The 26,577-nt window shown below is 43.3% G+C and overlaps 3 protein-coding genes and 1 long non-coding RNA gene across 6 annotated transcripts in view; all 4 read right to left on the reverse strand.

Annotated features, from left to right (window-relative positions):
* LOC118359537 (partitioning defective 6 homolog beta-like) overlaps window positions 1–9,906 on the reverse strand; it is a 44,508-nt gene extending 34,602 nt beyond the window's left edge. The window contains exons 1-3 of one of the 2 annotated variants that reach the window (XM_052481674.1): window positions 9,497–9,906; window positions 9,283–9,407; window positions 2,567–2,789 (exon numbers count right to left, since the gene is read on the reverse strand). In XM_052481674.1, the coding sequence (XP_052337634.1) occupies window positions 2,567–2,789; window positions 9,283–9,345 (286 nt within the window). In that variant the 5' untranslated portion in view covers window positions 9,346–9,407; window positions 9,497–9,906. Of the gene's footprint in view, window positions 1–2,566; window positions 2,790–9,282 lie in introns of both variants that reach the window. The other variant, XM_052481673.1, reaches the window with a different exon arrangement.
* Window positions 4,920–5,777, reverse strand: LOC127912443 (uncharacterized). The gene is made up of 3 exons (XR_008082743.1): window positions 5,706–5,777; window positions 5,272–5,379; window positions 4,920–5,218 (listed from the first exon to the last, which is right to left on the reverse strand). It is a non-coding gene; the product is annotated as an uncharacterized LOC127912443 (long non-coding RNA).
* Window positions 9,907–12,765: 2,859 nt separating the features above from the next.
* On the reverse strand, window positions 12,766–21,851 carry LOC118359538 (activity-dependent neuroprotector homeobox protein-like). Of its 2 annotated transcripts, none has more exons than XM_035738045.2 (4): window positions 21,690–21,851; window positions 17,327–17,443; window positions 16,925–17,023; window positions 12,766–16,737 (listed from the first exon to the last, which is right to left on the reverse strand). In XM_035738045.2, the coding sequence occupies exons 2-4, from the start codon at window positions 17,432–17,434 to the stop codon at window positions 13,825–13,827; spliced, it is 3,120 nt and encodes a 1,039-aa protein (XP_035593938.1). In that variant the 5' UTR covers window positions 17,435–17,443; window positions 21,690–21,851; the 3' UTR covers window positions 12,766–13,824. The 2 variants fall into 2 exon arrangements, with proteins under 2 accessions (XP_035593938.1, XP_035593937.1); XM_035738044.2 differs by lacking the exon at window positions 21,690–21,851 and adding an exon at window positions 21,120–21,541.
* A 698-nt stretch (window positions 21,852–22,549) lies between these two features.
* Window positions 22,550–25,905, reverse strand: LOC118359539 (dolichol-phosphate mannosyltransferase subunit 1-like). Its single transcript, XM_035738046.2, has 9 exons — window positions 25,737–25,905; window positions 25,062–25,161; window positions 24,935–24,968; window positions 24,741–24,817; window positions 24,447–24,472; window positions 24,219–24,314; window positions 23,796–23,864; window positions 23,319–23,433; window positions 22,550–23,203 (listed from the first exon to the last, which is right to left on the reverse strand). The coding sequence occupies exons 1-9, from the start codon at window positions 25,865–25,867 to the stop codon at window positions 23,099–23,101; spliced, it is 753 nt and encodes a 250-aa protein (XP_035593939.1). The 5' UTR covers window positions 25,868–25,905; the 3' UTR covers window positions 22,550–23,098.
* Window positions 25,906–26,577: the final 672 nt, after the last annotated feature.

Raw genomic sequence — 26,577 nt, forward strand, 5'->3', positions numbered from 1 at the left:
TGACACCATTTAGCCTAATGGTCCATAACCCATTAGTACAAGGAGACAATATGTGAACCGACATCAAGACAAGTCCCTATGGCTAGGCAGTTCGCTATAACTTCTCCCGACACTGTTGGGGAAAGGTAGTGGGGAAAAATGTAAAGCGTGTGTGTGGTTGGGGGGGGCTGCAGCCACAGAGACCCAGCATGACGTTAGTGTCTAGCGTGTAATTGAAACCCAGGGCCTACACAGTGTTACACAGAGACCACTGTAATCCCCTCCTGACAAAGTGGCTTAGCATCTATAGGTCATACGGCACAGTTAGAGAGCTTAGACTCATAGACAACAGCCCAGTGCCTTTGGATTCAACAGATCACACTACATATTTAATAAGGAACGGGGCATTTTACACTTTTTAACTATTCAAATCATTTCATTACATTTTTTCAGATATTATAAAAATAAATATTATTGTCCGAATTATTATTTATTTATTCTCACACACATAAAAATAAATAAATACTATACATACACACATATATATATTTTAGACTTTGTCAAATAACAAGCATTAGATTGGTCACTTTTCTAATTTGGCACACAAACTAGAGGCTGTGACGTGAGTAACTTGGTCAAAAATAATGGCAACAATTGGGCTATAGGGGCCGCTGTTATAAGCCGTCTCAATTAAACCCTCATATCTGTCCGTTTCAAAATAACACCAAATTATAGGCATACAGGCCAATGGTATAGCTCTTAATTTGAGAAAAGCTAAGGAATTTGTTAAGAGATGGCCATTTTGTTATTGATAAATCAGGAAATTAGATTGTACGTGTCAAGTTAAACCCTTTGTAAAATAGTGTGGCAGCAGCTCGACGCAACATTACAGAAGTTTGTTTTATTCAACTAAGAATTTCAAATGTTATGGTATATTCTTGTAGGTAGAAATGTCACATGGATAATTTAGACAAAGCTTTTACATTGTTAAAAATCGTTTCCAATAACGAACACTCACTCAAGTAATCTAATGCCAATGTCCATTTGGATATCTGGATATTCCATTATCCGTGTCCATCCCTACACTCAATTATGACGACAACAAGACTACGAAGACGGAGTTCAACACCAACGCTAAAAACAGAAATGACTGAACGGGCGCACACACACAACTAAGGCTAAAATCACTGCTCAACGACTATCAACTATGTCCAGGATGCTACGGTACCGCGGTGAGACAATAGGCTAAACCGAATACTCCCCGTGCAGTCCGAACATGATCTAGGCAGTAGCTTGATAGGCCTATTTACAGAACACATGTTGTCATACTGAAACAATCCAGAATGTATAGACATTTACAATAGCAGAAGGCAATGACCATACAGAGTGTGGAATAGGACACTTGAAGGTTAAGAAGGAAACCTCAGAGACAGTTCAGGAAACGGGGGAAAGACTGGAATCACACACTCCTAGAATATTCCATGTGACTGAAAGCTGGTATAAATAAAAAAAACAAGCTAACTCACCTGAACAAGGAACACCTGTGTAACTAAGCAATTAAGAAATCCACTACAATCACCTTGACCTCCATCATCAGCGGGTTTGAATTTAGAATGGAAAAGTTATGCGTTTATGCAACAAATGTTAATGCATTGAAACGTGTCATATCGCATCAATTCGTTCTCTAATCAAACCGAAACGTGTGAAACTAAAACATATCCTTCCTGTATGGTATCAGGGCCATATGAACGCAACAATTTCAAAAGATTTTACTCAGTTACAGTTCATTAAAGTAAATCGGTCGACTGAAATAAATTCCTTAGGCCCTAATCTATGGATTTCACCTGACAGGGAACACATATGCATGTGTTGGACACAGACAACTTTAAAAAATAATAACAATAATAATAACATTTTAAAAAAGGGAAAAAAAGTTCCTGGATATTGGCGGGAACTGGAACACGCTTTCGAACACGTAGATCCAGAGCATCCCAAACATGCTCAACAGGTGACTATGTCTGGTCAGTATGAAGGCCATGGAAGAACTGGGACATTTTCAGCATGCAGGAACTGTGTACAGATCCTTGCGACATGGGGAGGTGTATTACCATGCTGGAACATGAGGTGATGACCGTGGATGAATGGCACAACAATGGGCCTCCGGATCTCGTCGCGCTCTCTCTGTGCATCGAAATGGCCATCGATTCAAATGTAAATGTCTATTTGTTGTCCACCCCACCATGGGGCATTCTGTTCACAATGTTGACATCAGCAAACTGCTCACCTACACAACACCATACACTTTACATGTTGCGTTTATATTTTATGTATCAGGGCCCATGTATCTAGATACGTATCCTTCCTTACCTTTCAGTCTGACCACATTATCCATACGGAGGATTACTGCACTGCTGGCGCTAGAAACAGAAGCATTTCCCTGCAAAATGTGTACTAACCAATAAAAATGTAAGTCGATATGTTGTACGACCTCTGTTCCATTAGCAACGTTGAAAATGTCATACTAATAATGGAGGGATAAAAATAAAACGTCCAAAATGTAACAAACTGCCCTGAGGCTAGGTTGTACCTTTCCTCTGCAGGAAGAGGCGTAGCACAGGGTCAGCCACAGAGATGGCTTTGCGGTAGTTGTCATCGTTGTTGATTGGCAGCAGGTCACCGTGGACGTCAGCATAGCCCACCAGCAGGTCCACGTTTGGGATCCGGTGCATGTGCTGTAGGAGCCTATAGAACTCATCAAACCGGCCCGGCTTGGACCGGTCCAGGGAGAACCGGCGGAATTCAGCCACAAACTGGGACACAGGAGAACGCAGACAGACAGAGACAGAAATGTGACACACTTTGGATTGGAGGAATGATAATGACCTTGGTGTTTGTAGAAAGAATTTAGCAGGAAACAGTTAACAACAAACAAGAAAGACATTACACAATGGTTGACACAGGCAAATTGCCTGTTTGTTTAAGCAGTAGGCCTCCTCTTCCAGAGCACACAGCTCTAAAGCAATTAAACTCATGACTGCTGTTGTGACAGAGCAGAAGTTCACAAACCGCTTTGGATAAAAGCGTCTGCTAAATGGCATATATTATTATTATATTATAACTCATGACTGCTGTGTGACAGAGAAGAGTTCACAAACCGGCAGGAGATTTTATTTGACCCCCTTGAGTTCTCAGCCCCAAACAAGTTACTGTTGAAAATTCATTGTCGGACATAAGACTCACAACGAAATCAGCCCAAAGTGATTTTAATTGAGGAAATCTGTTCCCACGCATAGCTAGAGAAATAAACCATATGTGACCACATCCCCATGTTTATTTGACCTTTATTTAACTAGGCAAGTCAGTTAAGAACAGATTCTTATTTTCAATGACAGCCTAGGAACAGTGGGTTAACTACCTGTTCAGGAGCAGAACGACAGACCTTGTCAGCTCGGGGATATGAACTTGCAACCTTTCGGTTACTAGTCCAACACTCTAACCACTAGGCTACCCTGCCGCCTCTACACTCTAACCACTAGGCTACCCTGCCGCCTCTACACTCTAACCACTAGGCTACCCTGCCGCCTCTACACTCTAACCACTAGGCTACCCTGCCGTCCCATGTAATCAAGGTTTGAATTGATTCTGTTTTTGTCAAATACTATCTGTTTGGGCCTCTTGCAGTCAATTAGCAGTGTACAAATTATTTATAATTTAATAACCCCCATCTGCTCAAGAAACAAATAGTCTGCAGCTGAATGCGTTTCGGGACTAGGGGTGTGCTGGTCAACTGTTTGTTCATCCGCAACCACCCGACTAGATGTGATAAAGTGACTGATCTGAGGCCTGCACCCAACCCCAACCCGCGCTGTAGGCTACAGTCAAATACGGCGGAACGATTGTTTTGACCGGGGGTGCAGGATGTTTTTTTTGTCTAATTTAGATCCGTTTCTGCTTGTAATTTCCAACATTTCTGTAGGCTATTTGTTAGTCAACTTGTATATAATTAGATACACGTAGCTTCTCTTCTGTAATATGTTGCTCTAGAAGACAAAAAAAAAAAACATTGCTCAACAGAATAATGTAATTGAAGCATTCATTCTATCAATCTATCTAGTTGACATCAGTAAGAGTTCTCTGTCATCTTTCGCAGAGCAGAGGTTTAGGGACCGGGGAGAAAATACAACACACAAAAAAAAGGGTTAGATTTTCCATACAAGAAAAAAAAAAAAGTCCAAATGACATCAGTTTGACCGGTTGCAAGGAAATAGAAAATTGTGAAAATGACCAAAAGTGTTTCTGATAAGATTTCGGTTTGGCTTTGATGCATATTTTGTGTGGTTGAAATGCTATCAGCATTTATGAAGACGGCCCCTGTACATATGGTATGTGGCTGAGCATTGCGTTCTATCAAGATGAAGAAAGAAATAATATTTCTCCACTCTTGTTCCCAAGTCCAAATAACAACATAACACCACTATCATCCTCTTTAACCATGTCACCTGACCTAACAATCACACCACTAACAATCATCACATAACACCACTATAACCACGTCACCTGACCTAACAATCATCACATAACACCACTATCATCCTCTTTAACCACATAACACCTGATCCCTTTAACAATCATCACATAACACCACTATCATCCTCTTTCATGACCTAACAATCATCACATAACCCATCATCCTCTTTCACCTGACCTAACAATCATCACATAACACCACTATCATCCTCTTTAACCACGTCACCTGACCTAACAATCATCACATAACACCACTATCATCCTCTTTAACCACGTCACCTGACTAACAATCATAACAATAACAACATAACACCATATCACACCACTATCATAACACCACTATCATCCTCTTTAACCACGCCACCTGACCTAACAATCACAACATAACACCACTATCATCCTCTTTAACCACGTCACCTGACCTAACAATCATCACACATAACAACATAACACCACTATCATCCTCTTTAACCACGCCACCTGACCTAACAATCATCACACAACACCACTATCATCCTCTTTAACCACGCCACCTGACCTAACAATCATCACACATAACAACATAACACCACTATCATCCTCTTTAACCACGCCACCTGACCTAACAATCATCACACATAACAACATAACACCACTATCATCCTCTTTAACCACGTCACCTGACCTAACAATCACCACATAACACCACTATCATCCTCTTTAACCACGCCACCTGACCTAACAATCACCACATAACACCACTATCATCCTCTTTAACCACGTCACCTGACCTAACAATTATCACACATAACAACATAACACCACTATCATCCTCTTTAACCACGCCACCTGACCTAACAATCACACCACTATCATCCTCTTTAACCACGCCACCTGACCTAACAATCATCACACATAACAACATAACACCACAATCACCTCTAACATCACACATAACAACATAACACCACTATCATCCTCTTTAACCACGCCACCTGACCTAACAATCACACCACTATCATCCTCTTTAACCATCCTCTTTAACCACGCCACCTGACCTAACAATCACACCACAATCATCACTAACAATAACACCACTATCATCCTCTTTAACCACGTCACCTGACCTAACAATCACACCACTATCATCCTCTAACCACGTCACCTGACCTAACAATCATCACACATAACACCACTATCATCCTCTTTAACCACGCCACCTGACCTAACAATCACACCACTATCATCCTCTTTAACCACGCCACCTGACCTAACAATCATCACACACACCACTATGACCTCTTTAACCACGCCACCTGACCTAACAATCACACCACTATCATCCTCTTTGGCCCTGACCTTTCTGGCCCTCCATTCTATTCTATTTGTTTTCACCCCTCCTTCAGCAGCTTTTGTCTTATTGAATTAAACTTCAACAATGGCCTTTTTGCCTCCATGGATTGACGTTAACCTTGCCTGCCCATTCCCAAAATCATTATCTGGCGATTGGCTGTGTACCGTATTTGGTACGGGTACAGTTCAGAGTTAAAGCTTAGGCCTACGCACTAATAGCAGATAAATTATTTTAGCCTAAGACCTCAATGCAGAATATAGATATAAATTGCATAAGAAAGATACCTGAAACATCCATATGCATCTTTTTTCCTTCAGGGGATAGATCAGCTTTAATATTGCAGATAGATTGTGGCTTCCATCAATGCAATTGTCTGCATCATTTACAATCCCACATATTTTCTGTTGTTGGAAATATAAATATTTTTGAAAATATATATTATTTTCCCCTAACCCTTTCACCCCTCCCCTAATTGGAGTAAACTAATGTACAACAACACGTAGGCTTCTACATACTATATGCATTTTACAGACAATGTATTTTACAATAAAAAATGTAATTAAATCGCATCCTTCAGCTACCCTCAACCCCCGTACCATCTCTCTCTGAAAACCATCCGGTTTCAATTGTATTTGTCACATATTTTTTAACTGTGCCGTTTCACAAAAGTTCTGAATCTACATATATTTTACGGAGACAGTATATTTTACATTAGGTATCGTTTCTATTTATTCAACCAGCCCACCCACCACCCACCCGCCCTTCAGCAAGACAATATTGAATAACCCTAAACCTTTTCTGAGTCAATCTGTGCATCACCATCGGGGTGTCTAGAAGCCCAGAGCGTTACTGATGATTATGTGTCCTTGGCTTATTAGTGTAAAAGACGAGTCCAATCTGTGCGTCAGTGAGAACGTTTGATATGCATCTGTGGGTGCGCCTGTAGTGTGTCACCTATACTAATACAACAGCAGATACACATTTGTAATGTAATATATAGTACAAATAAAAGAACACCCGTGGAATGAGTTGGTGTGTGCACTCATATCATTATTTGTACTATTTTCAACATTGTGCAATAATAGTGAATAAGATCACAACTGTGGAATAAAACATACGGGAATCATGTAGTAACCAAAAAAATAAAAATAAAAAAGTGTTAAACAATTCAAAATATATATTTAACATGAGATTCTTCTAAGTAGCCTTTGCTTTGATGACAGCTTGGCATTCTCTCAACCAGCTTCATGCTAGTTGAGAGGCAGTCCCCTGGAATGCATTTCAATAAACAGGTGTGCCTTGTTAAAAGTTAATTTGTGGAATTTCTTTCCTTCTTAACGCGTTTGAGCCAATCAGTTGTGTTGTGTTAAGGTAGGGTTGGTATACAGAAGATGGTCTTTCTCCAGATAGGGCTAAGTCCGTATTATGGCAGGAACAGCTCAAATAAGCAAATAGAAACGTCAGTCCATCATTACTTTAAGACATGAAGGTCAGTCAATCTGGAGAATGTCAAGTGCAGTCGCAAAAACTATCAAGCGTTCTGATGAAACTGGCTCTCATGAGGACCGCCACAGGAAAGGAAGACCCAGAGTTACCTCTGCTGCAGAGGATAAGTTCATTAGAGTTACCAGCCTCAGAAATTGCAGCCCAAATAAATACTTCAGAGTTCAAGTAACAGACACATCTCAACATCAACTGTTCAGAGGAGACTGTGTGAATCAGGACTTCATGGTCGAATTGTTGCAAAGAAACCACTACTAAAGGACACCAATAAGAAGAAGAGAATTGCTTGGTCCAAGAAACACAAGCAATTGACATTCGACAGGTGGAAATCTGTCTTTTGATCTGATGAGTCCAAAATGTGAGATATTTGGTTCCAACTGCCGTGTCTTTGTGAGACGCAGAGTAGGTGAACGGATGATCTCCGCATGTGTGAAGCAAGGAGGACAAGGTGGTGTGATGGTGCTTTGCTGGTGACACTAAGTGATTTATATAGAATTCAAGGCACACTTAACCAGCATGGTGCTGTTGGAAAAACATTCCAGGTGAAGCTGGTTGAGAGAATGCCAAGAGATATCAAGGCAAAGGGTGGCTACTTTGAAGAATCTCAAATATAAAATATATTTAGACTTGAACACTTTTTTGGTTACTACTTGACTCAATGTGTTATTTCATAGTTCTGACATCTTCACTATTATTCTGCAATGTAGAAAATAGTTCAAATAAAGAAAACCCTTGACTGTGTCCAAACTCGACTGGTAATGTGCATGTGGGCCTACACCACTGATAAATCACTGTGATGTTTATTGTCCCTTGCACAATATATATCAAAACACACATATTTAGCTCTGCAAAGGCACACTTTTAAATAGATAGAAGTTGGCGAAACCCTGTGATGGCACCCACAGCTACTAGCAGTGTTGTGGTTAGTGCTACACAATGCTAGATTCGTGACCTCTTGTTTAACCAGGCTGGGAAAAAACAAGCAAATTGTATTCTTCTTTATCTGCACTTGGGAAACTAAAGACTGGTACTATTGTCATCCTTTTCATGTCTAGTCTTGAAAGCATCTCATTATTGAAGAGTGCTGATTGATACATATAAGTTACTACTTGGAAGTAACCCGGAATTACTAGTATGTGACAGTGCAATAGTGGTAGTGGCTATTCATTGAGGATATCGCAATCAAGGAAACTGTAGTAAGTAGTTAGTAAGTATGAAATATGTACGCAAATAGCGAAACGTGTGTTTACTACAAGCGATCCATTGCGGAAGGAACCGAGATCAACTGTGATTCCTGCGCAAAGGACAATAAACAGCACAGTGATTTATCAGCGTCCAAGGCCAACAACCTTCTATACAGATTCATTACCAACCAGTCAGTAGGCCATACAATCTGTGTCTCAGATGCTTTTGAATCCTACGGTTCTAGCATTTAAAACTTAAACTAGTTTGTAAATCATAAAATGTATAACCAAACACATCCTATGCAATTGCGGAACATACTGTTCAACCACAGAACTGTCTGGTTTGCTGACAAGTATTGGCTCATGATGTGCCTGGCTGGGTAGTCACAACATTGCCTAATCCGACAGTAAACTAATAATGGAATTCGTACAAACAATAGAACGTGATAAAACATTGATTCCAAGCATTGGCTACCAAACACATGCCTTCCTCACACCAATCCACATTTGACACCTGTTCATTCACTGGCTAGATAAACTGACTGGCCAACTAGTTACCTTTCTAGATCGTTTGCAATACTGGCGCAGACGAGATAATTACAACATCATAACTTGCTGACAAGCGAATAAGCAGGTACATTTAGCCATGATTTGAAAGTAAGGGGTTTGAAGACTTCGATAACTCACACATACAATAGTTACATAGCTAGCTGTTTTGTGTTGGCAACTAGCTAGCTAATTTAGCAAACAACGCACCTTGCTCTTCACCTCCACGGCGCCCAGAGTCCGGTTGCTCGGCACTCGGTGGTTCTTGTTCATCTTTCGCTAACAGGAGCGCCACAGCAAACACTTGCCCTCACGGGGCTGCCCTCGTCTGCCCTCTATCCCAAATTATATCAACACAAGTTATTCCAGTTAGCTGTGTGTCCTTATAAAATACTTAAATTTATTGTCCTCCTCCACAACCAACCTGCTCTAAACTTATCTTCTCAAAACTCTCCGTCACATCGCCCGTTTAACCACTTCGACGCTGTCCTGCGTGACGCTTCTAACGCACCCAGGAAGCGGCCCCTGCCTGGAGCCTCGTTCCCAACACGCACCCTCCCGCTACTGTCAGAATCAAGTCAAACTTATCTTGATCACTTTTAATAAGGTCCTGTACAATTCTATGACGCAACCGAAAAGTCAATAAATGTTTTGTCTTTTGTCCACATAAACTTGTCCACGTTTTAAAAAAAAGGTTTATCTGCATGTCATATATTGTGAATACATGTCTAAAATGCCTTGTAAAGTATTTAAAGTACGAAGAAAGTAAAGCATAAGGAAATGCGCTAGGTTTTCTGTCACTGTCGTGTACATCGAAGATAAACCTTTGCAATTCACCTTGGCCAAAGTGAGGTCCTTTCCCGGACTGCTTGATGTTTGTATGTTGTTCAATTGCGCCATCTGTTGTTAGCGCAGACAGTTTCCTTCAAAATATATAATTCAGCAAAATACAATGAAATATCATTTTATTTGTCACGTGCTTCGTAAACAACAAGTGTAGACAAACAGTGAAATGCTTACTTACGAGTCCTTTTCCAACAACTCAAGAGTTAAATATAAAAATATATAAGATAGAAATAGTGACACGAGGAATAAATACACACTGAATAATGATTAACAAGAGTAAAATACAATGGCTATATACAGGCAGAAGAATATAGCACGGCTATATACAGGAAGTACCAGTTTCAATTTGCAAGTTCAATTTGACATACAAAATGTCAACCAGTAGCGTAGCCTGAAATTCGTTGGTCGATGGGCCTGCTGAAATTTGGGTGGGCCCCACAATTTTTATAAAACTATTGTTTTGGGAAAACCGCTAACTTCCTGCAATTATACACATTTTGCTATGGGGCAAAGATAAAAATGAGCAGTTTTATAGCTAATCTTATGTTATTCTACACATTTTGCCATGAATTTTTTAAGCTAATTAAAGCTCAAATATAGGTGTGTTGACACTTGTTTGCTAATTGAACAAATTAAGTAGACAGTGTCAGTGCACATAGCCATTGAAGCCCAGTGACATATGCCTCAATGCAGTCACTCTCGTGGCTTCTTAGAAGTGTCGCTTTCAGTTAGTTATTTTTGGACCACCCATCTCATGAAAGTGAATGTCATTCCAGTTCATCTGAATGTTATTTCAGTGCACTGCTCGCTCGGAATTATATCTGATGGTGTTTGCATGTTTAGATAAAAATACAAAATAATGTCCCGTTTTGTAACACTGACAATTAGAGAGCAATTTAAACATGATTTAGATTTTTTATTTTTTTTTACTCAATCTGATTGGGATGTCCACATCAACTAATATGAATAATCCCGGAATATTTATGTTTTATCTGGTGTCTTTAAATACTGTGACACATTGACGACAGATGGTATTGTTCCCTTTAATACTCTAATTGGTGTATTATTTCCATTGAAGCGCTTCACAGTTTGCCATTTCATAGGTCATTGCGATCTAAAGCTCCTGCAGAAGATGATGTGCTCCAGTCAATGGCTATGTCCCTGGAGTTTTATATTTTCTTAAACAAGACCACAGTTTGGTCAACAAATTGGACAACAGCCATGCCACGATGACACCATTGAACCATCGATATGAAATCACCCTTGCCGAAATAGATGTAACACAGACAGGTAAAAACTCATCCCCAAATACTGTGCTGACTGTTCCTAACCTTTGGTACTCTTGTTGACGCCATACTTACAGTGTGTTGTGTTTAACACGAGAGACAGTACAGAGACACTCTAACTCCAGGGGGCACCAGTAGGAGCTTCAATTCCTCACTGCCTCACTCCATTCCCCTCCCCCTCTTCTCCCTTTCTTACTTCACTCCCTTCCCTCCTCCCCCTAATCTCCCCTCCCTCCCTCTCCTTCTCCTTTTCTCCCCTCCCTCCCTTTTCTCTTTCGTTCTCCATCTCCCTCCCCTTTCTCTCTCGTTCTCCCATCCCCCTCTCGGTCTCTCTTCCCCCGTCTCCCCCACCCTCTCTTTCCGTCTTCCTTTCTCCCATTCCATTCCCTCCTCGCCCGTCTCCCTCGCCTTCTCTGCCCCCCTCCCCCTTTCTCTCCCAGTCTCCCTTCCCCCGTCTCCCCCACCCTCTCTTTCCTCCTCTCCCCGTCATCCTTTCTCCCATTCTATTCCCTCCTCGCCTGCCTGCCTCCCTCCTCTGCCCCCCCTCCCATTCTCTCCCGGTCTCCCTTCCCCCCTCACCCTCATTCTCCCTTTCCTCTCTTGTTCTCCCATCCCCCTCTGTCTGCCTTCCCCCCGTCTCCCCCAACCTCTCTTTCCTCTGCCATGCTTTCTTTCTCCCATTTACATTCCCTTCTCACCTGCCTGCCTCCCCTTCCCTCACCCTTTCTCCCTCCCTCACCTCCCCCCCAGTCTCCCTTCCCCCTCAGTCTGCTTAGCACTCCTGCTGCTCACAACACTGCAGATGAGGCCTTCACATCTCCCAGTCTGCTAGGCCTCTCTTTCAGCCTCCCCCTGCCACTCCCTCCCTCCCCTCATACCAGCATAGCAACACTGAGCAAGCCAGCAAGGGGGAGGATGCGCTCTCGCAGAGGGGCAATTTCCCTCCATCTTATATCATTCTTACCAGGAGGCTAGAGACAACCTATGGTATGAAATATAAGCACAAAACACACATTTGTAGCATAATGAATAACTCGTATATAAAATCATCACTATAAAACAAGCGGAGTCAATATGGAACTGTCATAATTTTTGGGGTTTGGCACCAGACTGATACACACTAGAGCAAATTAGCCTCAACAAAGGGTTAATACAATCCACTAACAAAGAGTTAATGCAATCTACTGTTGATTTCTCATCAACCATCACCATCTCAACCAGTAGTGGGTCCACTAAATCCCAGACGCCTCATGTGCTCCAGTCTCACAGAATAGCATAGCTCACATGGACTAAACTCATGAACCCCTTGTTTTACACACCGAAAACAGTGTTTAACCTTTGTGTAATTTACTGTCAAAATGAACTGTAATAATACCGGAGACAATAGGATTTGTACCACCAGTGACTGTTTACAGCTAGCTCATGGGTTACGTTTGGGAAAACCTAACTTCAAGTGCTACTTCTTAGGACAAACCATATCTCAGTCTCCATTTTTTTTTTTTTAAAAGGGTGTGTCACATCAGAGCATAAGACACAGGACAATAGGTTTGACTAGGAGAAGCACAATGCAACACTTTATTGTTCATAGATGCTCAAGTTAAAAACAAAAACAAATAAAATGGAAGATCACAAATTAAAAACATACACACAGAAACGTCATATTAATAGCGAATGCTCTCTGTTTCAAAGGCGCCAGCAAACTTCTCGGTGGTAAAATAGGGAATAGGTGAGTGAAGAAAGTACAGTCTAGACTACAAAGCACAGGGCTACAGAGATCAGTCGAAATGGCCCTTCCACTAACAGGGGAGAAGGATATGAGGAACTCTTTCAATAGAACCAAAGTTATTACTGCAAATAAAAAAGAATAATCAATCATAGTAAACAAACAGCGAAGAGAAAAAAAAGCAATCAATTATGTTCATTTAAAATTTGCATTTATATATATATAGATATATTATTTAGCAAAAACGCTATGGTTTTGTTAAAAAAATACAAATAACAAAACAGAGAAAATACCAGTCACCAAAGCAACATCTAGCAAACCAATGTAGAACATACACAGATAGCTTGTACACAGAAAGAAAAGAAAATATTTCATGAGTACATCTATAGCAACTTCTCTCCAAACAGATCTAAAAGACTGTACAAATATACACTAGCTATTCCTGCATACCTGCAACGGGAAAAAAAAAATGGGGGATTCTCTAGTTTCTCTTAAAAGCTAGTAAATCGTAATAACTCAAGTTATTTGCCACAGTGAAACTCGGCGCCAAATGGACAAGAATAAGTACTAATCTGAATTTTCTCGTAAAGTAAATAGAAGGCAAATCATTTCAGGGTTCTCTTACCCCCTGGAGGTAAGATATAAACTGTTCACAAATCTTACATCACTCACAGCTACTTTAGGACTGCAGAGCAGCTTTAATTGGCCTTTTGACATGACTTGTTTAAACATCATTGGATGGCTTGTGGAAGTGAAAAGGAAAGAGGCTCTCCTTCTCACCTCGTCTCCTTCATGACACCATTGACCATTTCCAGCTCTAAAGTTCTGGTGAGGCAGAGCTGTTGGATCAAATGTAACGTCTCTGTGCGCGTCGTGTCATTTGTTTGTGTCAATTGGTCAGACCTGATGCTTGCCGAGTTGGGCCCTAGTTTTTCCACTTCCCGATTGACCCAGTTTGGCAACAGCTTCCTTCCCTTTAGCCTGCCTTTCCAGCAGCGTTGAGCCATATCCATTCTCTACATGACCCTCTTCTTCTTCCTCCTCCTCCATGTCCTGTGGGACACAGTGGGCCCCTGTCCCTACCACCTCTCCCTCTCTCCCAGCAGCCAGCCTGTCATCACCCATGGAATTCACTTCTACTGCTCCCGTTTCATCCTCCTCCTTATCATCATCATCATCATCTATTTCATCGCTATCTGAGTCAATAGCTATGGGTTCTGAAAGATACTTAGGCACCCTCTGTTTTAAGGTGCTTCCGATTGTCTTGTTTTGGTTGCTCTTGGCCCCCCGGTGGTGCTGGGTTGTGACCCTGGCCTCACTGCCAGACCCTGTTGAAATACCCAGCTGGAGAGTAGCACCACCGTTAGCCACAGCCCTCTCCTCCATGCGCTGAATGGCCTGCTCAGACCGTCCGATGCACATCCTGGACGTCCGCCTCTCCACTGTCTCGCCACGGTCTCCTTTGCCCTCAAACAAGCACTCAGAGTCCAAGGTCAGTTCGTGGCTGAGCTGGCTGATGTCCTGCATGTTGAAGCCCAGCAACACCTCAGCCTTCTGGGTCTCACAGTCCCGCGTGCATTTCCTCCTGCGGTTGGTGAAGTGGCTGGAGATATCAGACTTCCACAACCACAGACTTGAGGCTAGTTTTTCCACCTCCCTACGCGTTGGGTAGGGCTCGCGGTTGAAGTACTGCGAAAGGAAGGCTTTCCGCGCCTCGTACGACTCATCCTCGTGACCTTTGGGGTCAAGGATCAGGTTGACAGGGTCATCTGGATTCTCTACAAAAGCTGCAGGGCTCTCTGGCTCTCCAGGCGGCAGCTTACGCCGCTTTGGGTCGTTTGGGTCACAGTTTTCGAAGCCGGCCCGTTTGAGGCTAATGCCCTGGGCCTGGGAGACCCTGGGGGAGGGCGCAGGCCTGCTGTCCTGCCCGTTCTGGGTCTTCCCCACACCGCGGCAGTGGACGAGGTGCAGTGTGATGGTGGAGGCTGTCATGTTGCTTGTGTACACACCCAAGCAGTGGATACATTTGTAGGTGAGTTTTTTCTCCACCGGGTGCACGGTTTGGATAACCTGGTGCCTCTCTCTCAGATGGTGTGCCAGTGCATCAGAGATGGGGCCCTTGAGGATGGAGAAGCACAGCGGGCACAGAGTCTTGCCCACGTCTTTCTTGTACGGTACGGCCGCCTGAGGTGCACTGTTGGCAGGCGAGCCATCTTCTGAATCAGAGGGCATCTTTGGGGGTTGGCTGGGCACGGTCCTCTTGCCCGTCTGTGTGGACGACGAGGCACTCTGGGCATGGAGGGCCATGGACTCCTGCGGTGCGTCTCTCATGTTGTAGGTGGTGACAATCAGCTGGACGTTCTTGGGGTTGCCCTGCTGAAGAGTGAGGTCGAAAGTCAGAGGGGAATCGGTGCGCGGCCCCACCGTCTCGTCCGGGTGGGACTGTCGCATGTGCGAAACCATCTTCTCCACGTCGTTGAAGGTGGCGCGGCAGTGTGGGCACGACAGGCCGTGGATCAGCATGTGGTTGAGGAGTGTGTCGCTGGGCAGGTAGCGGTTGCAGTACAGACACTTGCTGGTGAAGTTGTGGATCTTCATGATGTAGTTGGCTACTGCAGGGACCTTCTCCGCCTTGTGCTCCTTCTCAAAGTGAGAGCTGTACACATTCTCAGGGAAGAGCTCGTTGCAGATGGTGCAGATTTTCCACTTCTGTGTGTACGACGTGCCCAGGACAGAGCTACCCCCCTTCCCCTTGGCCGTGACGGAGGCCACCGTGGCGGCAGCCGCCTGGACCCGGGAGTTGAGCGTAGACGAGGAGGAACTCACCACTATGGGGCTCCGCAAACCACCAGTGAGGTTCTGTTTGGCTGCTTGAGAATGCTGGGGCACAGACACTTTTGCGTTGCCAGGCAAAGTGATTCTCACCTGCTGCCCGCCTATAGAGAAGGATTGGGTAGTCCCACTCTTTAACCCAAACGCCCCTTGCTTCAGGTGAACCCCAGACAGGAGTCCCGTTGAGCTCAGGCCTGACTTTGGGATGACGATCCTGCTGAGGTTCTGGGTAGAAACGGAGCGGACCCCCCCCACTGTGGTGGTCACTAGCTGACCTTTAGGTCCTACCCCGATGACAGTCTTCTCCCCCGTCTTCGGGGATACCACGATGACAGGTTTGGCGCGAGGTACCACCACGTTTGTGTGACCAATCATGGCGGTCACCTGGTAACCGATTCGCTCGTGGTCCTCAATAACATGCTGCACCAGTGCCTCATAGGTGCGTGGCAAAAAGAGGCAGCGCTTGCAGTGGATGGTGTTGCTGTTGGCGTTAGCATTACTGCTGCGGTCTGTGTTCCCTGTGCCCGTGGTGTTACCTGCTGCGGCACCATTGGGCGTGGCCTTTTCCTCAAGCTTAACCAGGTAGGGCTTGGCCACATGCTGAAAGTGTTCTCTGTAGATGTGTTTGCGCACCACGTTGTAAAGCGGGTCCCTGTAGGTGCACTTCTTGCAGTAGTACACCGCCTGCTCGATACTCTCTCCAGGCCTCTTGCCCAGCTGCATGCCGTCCTTCAGCCCACCCACTGCCCCCTGCATGCCCCCGGGGCCCTGGCGAACCACGTTGTTGGGCATGTGGAACAGCTTGATGTGCGTCTCCAGAGTCTTCTTGTTCCCATTGTAGGTGCAGTAGGGGCAGTTAAGCAGGATGCGGCTCTCGAAGTCCTCACTGTGGACATTGCGGAAGTGACTCTTGTACGCTGAGAAAAATTTGGAGGAAAAAGGGCAGCCGGAACAGCAGAAAGTTTTTGATCTGTAGTCCTGGGAGACGGGGGAGATAGAGACAGTGGTCAGTCGTGTGATGACATTTACTCTATGTAAATAAAACATTATTTATTGAAAATACAGACAATAACCCAGTTAAAAGCTTTTAAGAGACAAAAGAGCAACAACGCTAAAATACAAGGTGTTCCAGTGTGCCCCTCCAGGCAGGCAGTGAGCCACTCACCTGGGATTTGGTCAGTGAAGGATCCCACACACATACATCATCCCAGGTGGTGTGCTTGATGTAGAACTCGTTATTATCAGGGACATAGTCTTTGTAGTCCTAAAGGGGAGAGAAATACACGATTAATCACAATTCATATAGAGTCAATACAAAACGTCGAGTCTGATAGGTCGTCGACTCCTAGCAAATCTCTATCATAGTTGCGGACTGGGCTCATTTATTATAACGTCAAACAGACGGGAGAAATTTGAGGCTTCCTAAGTTGATGGCTAAAATGTTTCTAGACTGATTAATTAAATTTGCTATTAATGAATGAGCTATTATCTCTTCGGTGTGATAATGTGTATCAAGGGGCATGCTCACACATGGATGGCGGAACAGATCAAACGATGTGCTGCTCACCTCAATGTGGTCTTTACAAAACTCCAGGCCAATGTCTCCCAGAACCCGCTTGACATTTCTCCTGGCTTTCCGTAAGCTGCCCAGGTTGTTGACCGGGAGCTGGAACATTCTGCCCACCTGGAAAAGGGAGGGACACAGGTAGGTGGACAGGGGAGAGCAACAGGTGAGCTCAGGGGTGTATTCATTAGACGAAGACCGTAGTAAACAGTTGCTAAACGTTTTGCAACGGAAAACATTTACTCCAAATGGAAAACGTTTCGCAATGAAAACAAATTCAGGTAGGTCCCGCCCCCGTTTCATTCTGTTTGCTTCCATTTGGTTCCTAGTGAATAAACCCCAGGTCAACATATGAACTGATCATTGTTGTAGAGAGCAGCCTTCAGTAGACCCAAAACAAAAACCCTGGGGGATGGAAACACACTTCCCAAATAACACTAGAGCTAATATCCACTTCAGTGATTGTTACTCTACTGCCCCTGTGAAACAATGCCACAATAATACCTGCTGTCTGCCAGTCACCTTTTCATCATAAATCCATCAGTGGTTTACCTCAGCAGCATCACTCAAGTCTATCCTTTATGACCTTACCACTACCACCTTCATACGTCTGTCTGTCTGGGCTGTTTGGTTTGTTATATTCCAGCCAACGCTGCACAATGGGAACACTATAGAATTGATTCTCTATTCAGGTCAAAGGTCAGGACAAGATGCTTTAGCAACAAGCAGTACAAGGCCAAACACTCTTCATCCATCCACCCACCGATGCCATAGCTTTTGTTGAATGTTCCAGAAGATGGAACATTGCTGCTGAGCTGAATGTTGTCTGGCTGCCTGACTACCATGCTGAGCTGAATGTTGTCTGGCTGCCTGACTACCTTGCTGAGCTGAACGTTGTCTGGCTGCCTGACTACCTTGCTGAGCTGAATGTTGTCTGGCTGCCTGACTACCTTGCTGAACTGAATGTTGTCTGGCTGCCTGACTACCATGCTGAGCTGAATGTTGTCTGGCTGCCTGACTACCATGCTGAGCTGAATGTTGTCTGGCTGCCTGACTACCTTGCCGAGCTGAACGTTGTCTGGCTGCCTGACTACCTTGCCGAGCTGAATGTTGTCTGGCTGCCTGACTACCTTGCCGAGCTGAATGTTGTCTGGCTGCCTGACTACCTTGCCGAGCTGAATGTTGTCTGGCTACCTGACTACCTTGCCGAGCTGAATGTTGTCTGGCTGCCTGACTACCTTGCCGAGCTGAATGTTGTCTGGCTACCTGACTACCTTGCTGAGCTGAATATTGTCTGGCTGCCTGACTACCTTGCCGAGCTGAACGTTGTCTGGCTGCCTGACTACCTTGCTGAGCTGAACGTTGTCTGGCTGCCTGACTACCTTGCTGAGCTGAATGTTGTCTGGCTGCCTGACTACCTTGCTGAGCTGAATGTTGTCTGGCTGCCTGACTACCTTGCTGAGTTGAATGTTGTCCGGCTGCCTGACTACCATGCTGAGCTGAACGTTGTCTGGCTGCAAGACTACCTTGCTGAGCTGAATGTTGTCTGGCTGCCTGACTACCATGCTGAGCTGAATGTTGTCTGGCTGCCTGACTACCTTGCTGAGCTGAATGTTGTCTGGCTGCCTGACTACCATGCTGAGCTGAATGTTGTCTGGCTGCCTGACTACCTTGCTGAGCTGAATGTTGTCTGGCTGCCTGACTACCTTGCTGAGCTGAATGTTGTCTGGCTGCCTGACTACCATGCTGAGCTGAATGTTGTCTGGCTGCCTGACTACCTTGCTGAGCTGAATGTTGTCTGGCTGCCTGACTACCTTGCTGAGCTGAATGTTGTCTGGCTGCCTGACTACCTTGCTGAGCTGAATGTTGTCTGGCTGCCTGAATACCTTGCTGAGCTGAATGACTACCTTGCTGAGCTGAATGTTGTCTGGCTGCCTGACTACCATGCTGAGCTGAATATTGTCTGGCTGCCTGACTACCTTGCTGAGCTGAATGTTGTCTGGCTGCCTGACTACCTTGCTGAGCTGAATGTTGTCTGGCTGCCTGACTACATTGCTGAGCTGAATGTTGTCTGGCTGCCCAACTACCTTGCTGAGCTGAATGTTGCCTGGCTGCCCAACTACCTTGCTGGCTGAATGTTGTCTGGCTGCCTGACTACATTGCTGACTGGGCTTACTCCTGCCGATGCTTTCTCCCATGGCTTGTAGATGGCGCTAGAGGACAGCTCTGCCTCCATTATGTAAGGCCTCCATTGCTCTGCCTGCCCCCTTTTCTGCGATCACGGAATGGCGCCTCCTATTGAGTCAGCAGCAGAACCCAACATCTACAATGTGTCTACAGGGGAGTGGGGGCTGGGTGGGTAGCCGGCAGAGAATAGCCACTCAACAGCTGACGAGAGGAAGACAGTAGTAGTCTATATTTTACCCATAAACCTTATGTCCTATCTCATATATACAACAGAGCTCTGTCTGTCCTAAGAATCAATAATGCCATTTGCTCTGGTCACCTCTGATCCTCCAAACTCACATTGCTTACCAAAAAATAAAAACAAAGTTGATTGTATCAGTCATATCCTGTCAGCAAAGGGTCATCTATGACCATAAACACCACATAAAGGGAGTTGGCATTTAAGTAGAACACCTAGCATAAATGACCAAAAGGTTCAATCGAGTTCACCACCAGTCTTCATCCGGATTGCCCTCACACCAGGGACCATGTGAACGGAGGGTTGAATCAATAGAGTATGCAACTAACCTCCAAGACAATGTTGACACCGTACATTAAAAAAAAAAAGCTGGATCATTAAATCACATAGCAATTGTGATAGTTGCGTGACGTGAATAAAGGAGGCGGGACACTACTTTCTCATACGACATCACGACAGTCAAAATCAAACCTGCGATGTGCGGATAATAACCCCGTGTCACCTAGTGTCTCTCTCTCAAGTTGCTGAATGAATCTGGTAACGTTACCAGACTTGATTATAAATCCCGGTTCACTTTAAAAAAAAAAAAAATAATGTTAGAAAAATACGGTTACATTTGATAAGAGAAGCGACCTAATATAGGTCAAATGTGACTAGTAATAACTAAGCGAGTAGAGGAGGTTATTCACGAGCTATCTCTATCTCCCCTCTTATTGATGTGGTCATGGCTTTGATTGAAGTCAATGATGTATAATTGTTTAATGTCTACATCTGGTTGACCAACGAAAGAGGATACGCATAGATCTAACACGATTACTACATGCATCTTTGCATCGTGGTTTTACGCCAAAATAACATCTGATCTGGTATTATTCTCCACTCACGTTAGATTCGATAGGTGATAGTAGCTTGCTAGCAGTAGCTAGTGTAGTAGTGAGCCACCACAAAGGGAAGCGCACGTAGAAACACCGCGAACTAGCAGCTGCTAACCGAGTATAAGAAAAAGCTCGTCGGTCGGTGCTGATTCTGAGCGCCACTCAGTGCCCAAGTTCAGCGAGCCAAAAGCGGTGTCATGTTCACCGACAACTTATCATATACGCTATCATAATTGTATTTTTTTATTTATTATTTATGGATTGTCGCTTTCATTTAACTATATCATAATACTCCACGTTGTTTCATTTGTTACCCTCAAGTATCAACCCATGTCATGTTAAGATTATATATATATATATAATTTCTCTTCTTCTTCTTCCCCGACCGTAACTATGAACGAACAACGCATCATCATAACGTTACCGTGGCTAAACCCAGTTAGCTGTGTGTCCTAACTAGCTTGGTTATCTGAAAAGCGGAGTATGATGTGTTTACCTGGTCTCAAATCCGGTGCCCTCTTGTTGTAGTGAATTATATCACTTCAAGAGAAACAGGGAGACAATGCGTTAGGCACGTTCACTCCTATTGCTCCAAATACGCAGCCGGGGTTAACCGCCTTGCCGTCTTCTCTCCAAGCGGTCACACCACACCGAGAGAGGGAGCTCGACTCCTGTCCGACACAACACTATCCTTCCCGGCTACCGGGTATGGAGTGCCATTGAAACTAATTTAGTTAGCTAGATAAAACACATATAACGCCCATTGTAGGGACATATCGTGTGGCTGGCGTTGTAGTAAATATTACGAGGAACCCCTCGTCCAAGAATGTGTTAACTCTGTGACTGTTCACTGACAACGCACCTCCCGTATCTTCCTATAGAGACAATACACCCCGAGCAGCCTGGAAACTGCCCTATCCAAAATGGCGCAATTGAAAGGGCGGAAGTGACATAGGTGTTTGATTAGCATTTTTTTTTTTTTAACTCATTGTGATATCCATATGAGTCGAGCCTTATTAAACAACTCAATTAGTGTGTTAAATCAATTAGCTTTATATGCTCTTACCTTTCAAGACAGGCCTCAGATGCTGTCCTCGGTCGTTATTCAACGTCTGTCAGGGGTCGGTAGTTTCTATGCCTGAGGGACTGGGGTAAACAAGCTCGAGCTGCATTTGCTAGATTTAACCAACAGCTGGCGCACTCTAGTTTAGCATGGCATGAACGCATGCGTTATAGGACTACATCTGGCTTCCTACATTGCAGAGGGTCGGATGTATACAGTGCCTCAGTACTCAGTGCCTTTGCACTTGCCCAACGTCAGAGTGCAATGAGAACAGTAGGTGGCGCTGTTCTATGATACGTTCCCATTACACTAAACTCACCGGGACTACTTTCCTGAGTCTGGGGTATTTCCCAAGCCTGGGTGCAAATTGTTCTCTGCTCATCTTACCATGGGCCTCTGGGAGATTGGGGTGGTGGAGGGATGGAGGGACCATATCATGTGAATACTGGATTTAAATTAATGGGTGGTTAGTTATTGTCTCCTTCAAGGTCTCATCTATTTAATGTTTAAGGATTATTTCAGCAAAGGCCAGGCCCATTGAAGGCCACTTCTCCCCATTGCACCATGTTCTGGGCATTACATTCCAAACTAATATCATCCTTTCAATGTTGAAACATGCAGGAGCCTAAGCATCCTGCTATATTGTGTTTGATTTGCAATTTTACATATTTTGTGAGAACTTCAGATCACTGGGTAAAGAAAGAAAATACTGTCACACTCACTGTTGTTAGTGTAGGAAACCAGATGAACACAATGCGGCCAATTAGCACACTAACAATGTGTATTGTGTTTGTTTCTGCACATGACAGTTTACATAGATTATACAGCAACCAATTCAAAATAATAGGAAATAAGGTCAACTATTTATTACCATTGATTTTTTAATTTTTTTTTACAACAATCCCAGCTCTCTCAGTTTAGGATGAATACAAATCTTTGAAAAATGTGAAAATAAGTTCATCGATAAGTATACATAAGGATCTTGTGACTGTATTCATCTGGAATTATGCTTCAAAATCTGTCTGTTTAGAGCACAGGAGGTCGGTGGCACCTTAACTAGGGAGGATGGGCTCGTGGTCATCTCTGGAGCGTAATAGGAGGAATGGTATTAAATACATCAAAACACATTCCATTTGCTCCGTTCCAGCCATTATTGTACGCCGTCCTCCCCTCAACAGCCTCCACTGGTTTGGAGATACATCTAGACTCTATGGAGGGGATATTAATTATTCTAATTCATTTCCATCTGTGCTTTTCTTGTCAATAATCAACGATTTATAAAAAAGGGCATAGTCTTGTCATTTTCCATTTTGATGTTGGCTAATTACTGCACTGAACGCCCTGACTTAATGACAACAACAAAAAACATAATATAAGCAGTGTTGCTGAGTCCAAACCTAGAGCATCATAAATCATGTTGTCGCAAAGAGAGTAAGCAGTCCTTTCAGGAACGATACGATTTCATTTCCTCCCAGTTTTGACTCCCCATAAACACGATCCACAAACGAAATCGGAACCTGTTTGGAAGACGGGGAAAAAAAATCTAGTTTAACTTACATACAACCCATTGACATGACAAGCGTTCAAAATGGCGCAACGACACAAAACACACAAAGGGTTGAAAGGCCTCACCTCTCCAACAGTGTAGTTCCCCTGTCTAGCACGGACAATCATCTCCATCTGAAAGACGTAGCCTTTGGACACACACCGTTCCACCAGACTCTCCAGTACTTCCTTCCTGTAGAGCCTGATGTCATCATGCATTAGAACAAACACCCACGTGAGATAACACCCACTACGTTGCTGACGAATGAAAACCGCTCATCTCCAAAACATTCACTTTTCAGGAAATAGAAGAGAAAAAAAAACTGCCATATTTTCCCGTTAATAAACATATAATTACGAAACTTCAGAAGTTATTTTGAATTAATTGTATTGGTCCTGTTTAGAGAACTGCTTTCAATACATGTTCAATATTTGTATTTGTTTTATTGACATAAATGGAGTTACAAGGTTTTCATCCGACAATAGTTCACAGATAGAGGCTGATATGCAGGTGTGATAACTGTACCTGCTGTTCTTCAAACTTATTTACATTTTGCCACTTACCTGAAGCTGCCAGTCAAGTCTGATGCCCCAGGTCTCAGCAGCACCTGTGTGACATAGTTAGCTCCCCGACTATAAGAGAGATAGGAAGGGAAGGACAGAAAGATATGAGGAAAATTGAATATTTAATTAAACTCTCATGAGAGTTAGATGCTTGCTTTGTGTGCTAGCACAAGCAGGAGAAATGGGGCAGCAGGTGGTTAGAGCGTTGGACTAGTAACCGGAAGATTGCAAGTTCAAATCCCCGAGCTGACAAGGTACAAATCTGTCGTTTTGCCCCTAAACAGGCAGTTAACCCACTGTTCCTAGGCCGTCATTGAAAATAAGAATTTGTTCTTAACTGACTTGCCTAGTTAAATAAATAAAATAAAATGCCAGCCAAAAGGTCTTAATGTAACAGAAGTGAGCTGGGGCCACTGCAGTTACCTGATGAGCTTCCTGCGCAGGTCCCAACCGTATACACCACCGTCTCCTCTGTACCTGGTGCCTGACACCAGGTCATACCCGCCTTCTCTCTGTTTCCTTGGAGACAAACACATTCATATCCGCTATTTGGCAACTGACGATCATGTGGTAGAGATGCAGCGTATTAGTGAATGTGTGCATTTATGAAAAATACACACATTTTGGGATAAATTCAAATAGATTACTTACTCTATGAATTCTGGAATAAATTTAGGCTGCAAACAAAAGATATAACGGATGTATTTTAGCATGGATGAATTCAAAGGATTTCAAAGACCTTCTGTCTATGAAGCATTCGTATACAAATAGGCCTATTCAACCAAGCAAGTTTTATAACACCACAAGTTACCTCCTGAATAGTAAAATGAACTAAATATAGTATTGGACTAAAACGTATTGAATGTACAGGGTCCATAGCCACTATCCCACCCTGTTCGTCTGCTATTGTATTGTCTCCGCCAGGTATACAGGAGATCCACTCACATGATGGGAGAGGTCTGCGTCCATTATGAAAACATAGTTCCCAGTAGCATGTTTAATGCCATGGATGTAGGCAGTACCTGAATGAAGAATCAAATGACATTATCAGACGTGTGTGTGTAGTGTGTCTGAGATATTGTGCTAAAATACAGATGCAACACTGTGTTCACTTTGATGAATGAGTATGTGACACTTGCCTAACCCTAGTTTCTTTGCTCTAGGTCGAAGGAGCTGAGGGAGAAAAAAACCCCAGAACAAATGTGTATTGTCAGCAGGTATGTGAATGTCAAATTACAACTACTAATATATATTCCAATCACGTACTATCTTGTCCTCTCCGTATATCCTCTGTAGTTGTTCTGCCACTTCAAGTGTCCCATCCGGACTTCCATCATCAATTACAATAATCTCGTAGTTGTATCCACTGTAAATAACAAGCAAACAGATGTTTCAACTCAGCACACAAATAAAATGCTAGTCTGACAACTGATTAAAACAGGGACTTTACAAAGGGACTTTACATTGTTCCAGTTATTTCTTCAGTCAAAATGTCTTACAAACGTGCAAGTTCTGTTCAAATTGAGTTAGTTAATTAACTTACAAGAATTAACGTTACTCTTTTAAAAAGGCACAACATGTCAAATGTGATTACAGTCTTTTTTGTCTATGGCGTACAATGTTTAAATAATTGACTGGCCCACCCACAACTTCTTTTTGTTGTTATGAAGAGGTAAGGCATTTGTAATAAGCTCATTAATTAAGGTATTTTTTGTCATATTGTACAGGAAAATAAAGAAGAAAAAACAGGGGGTATTTCATAAAATTATATTACAAATGACCGGCTGAAAATCTCAGCAGCAGATTGTTAAAGTAAGCCATTGGCTGTCACCTAGCAAGTCTGATTTTTAGTGACAGCTCATCTCCGATTCTGGGCTACAGATCTTGTCATTGACTCTGGGCTACAGCTAGTGTAGCTAATGACTTGAAACGACTACTAACCTTTCACCGAAGTATTTCACCAGTAGCCACACAATAAGAGGTAGATTCTCACGTTCATTGTAAGTTGGCAACAACACCGAATATTTATCACCATTTCCCCGGCTCTGATGTGAACCTTTTCGGCTTGCCATGTTGGAATGTTGATCCGGATGCGGGTGCTCTCAGAAATATCCACCCCTGCAACAAATTCTTAAAATAATTTGTTCCTAGCAATATAGCTACCACTAGGTGGCGATCTTGCAACAAAGAATACGTCTCTTGATTTTAGATATTGGATAATACTGATCATACATACACAACTGCCAATGTTATTCCCCAGTAACAGTAGCCTATTTAATAGTACTGTCTTGCAATAACTACACAATATAATCATTATCTCATTGAAGTAAAAACGTGCCCACTGTTTGGGGATTAGGAAAGTTAGAACCAGTGCACTTTTATAGACATGGTTGTGTTATTCTTCATTGTCATCCTACTGTAGAAACTTGAAGACTATTTCTGTAAAAGCCAGTCTCATGGTCAAATGCGGCGCATGCATACACAAAGAGTGCATGAAAACACAAAACATGGATCATAATTAATAGACATACAAACATTTTCAGGGTGAAGTTGGGAACATCAGTTAACTACTACAAATACTTTCTAACAAAATATCCACTAGCTTCCATTAAAATGTTGTCTTATACAATATGTTAGAAATTTTGTTGACACACTTGGTTGACTTATTCAAATACGTACAAATGTACTTTTTTATGTAAGAGAAAACACCTGAAACGTTTGTGTTACATGAGAAGAGGAAGAGGTGAAGAGCAGGCACCAGGTCAACTTCCTTTTCCCCTTT

Source organism: Oncorhynchus keta, chromosome 27 (assembly GCF_023373465.1).
Source record: "Oncorhynchus keta strain PuntledgeMale-10-30-2019 chromosome 27, Oket_V2, whole genome shotgun sequence".
NCBI classification, from domain to species: Eukaryota; Metazoa; Chordata; class Actinopteri; order Salmoniformes; family Salmonidae; genus Oncorhynchus; species Oncorhynchus keta.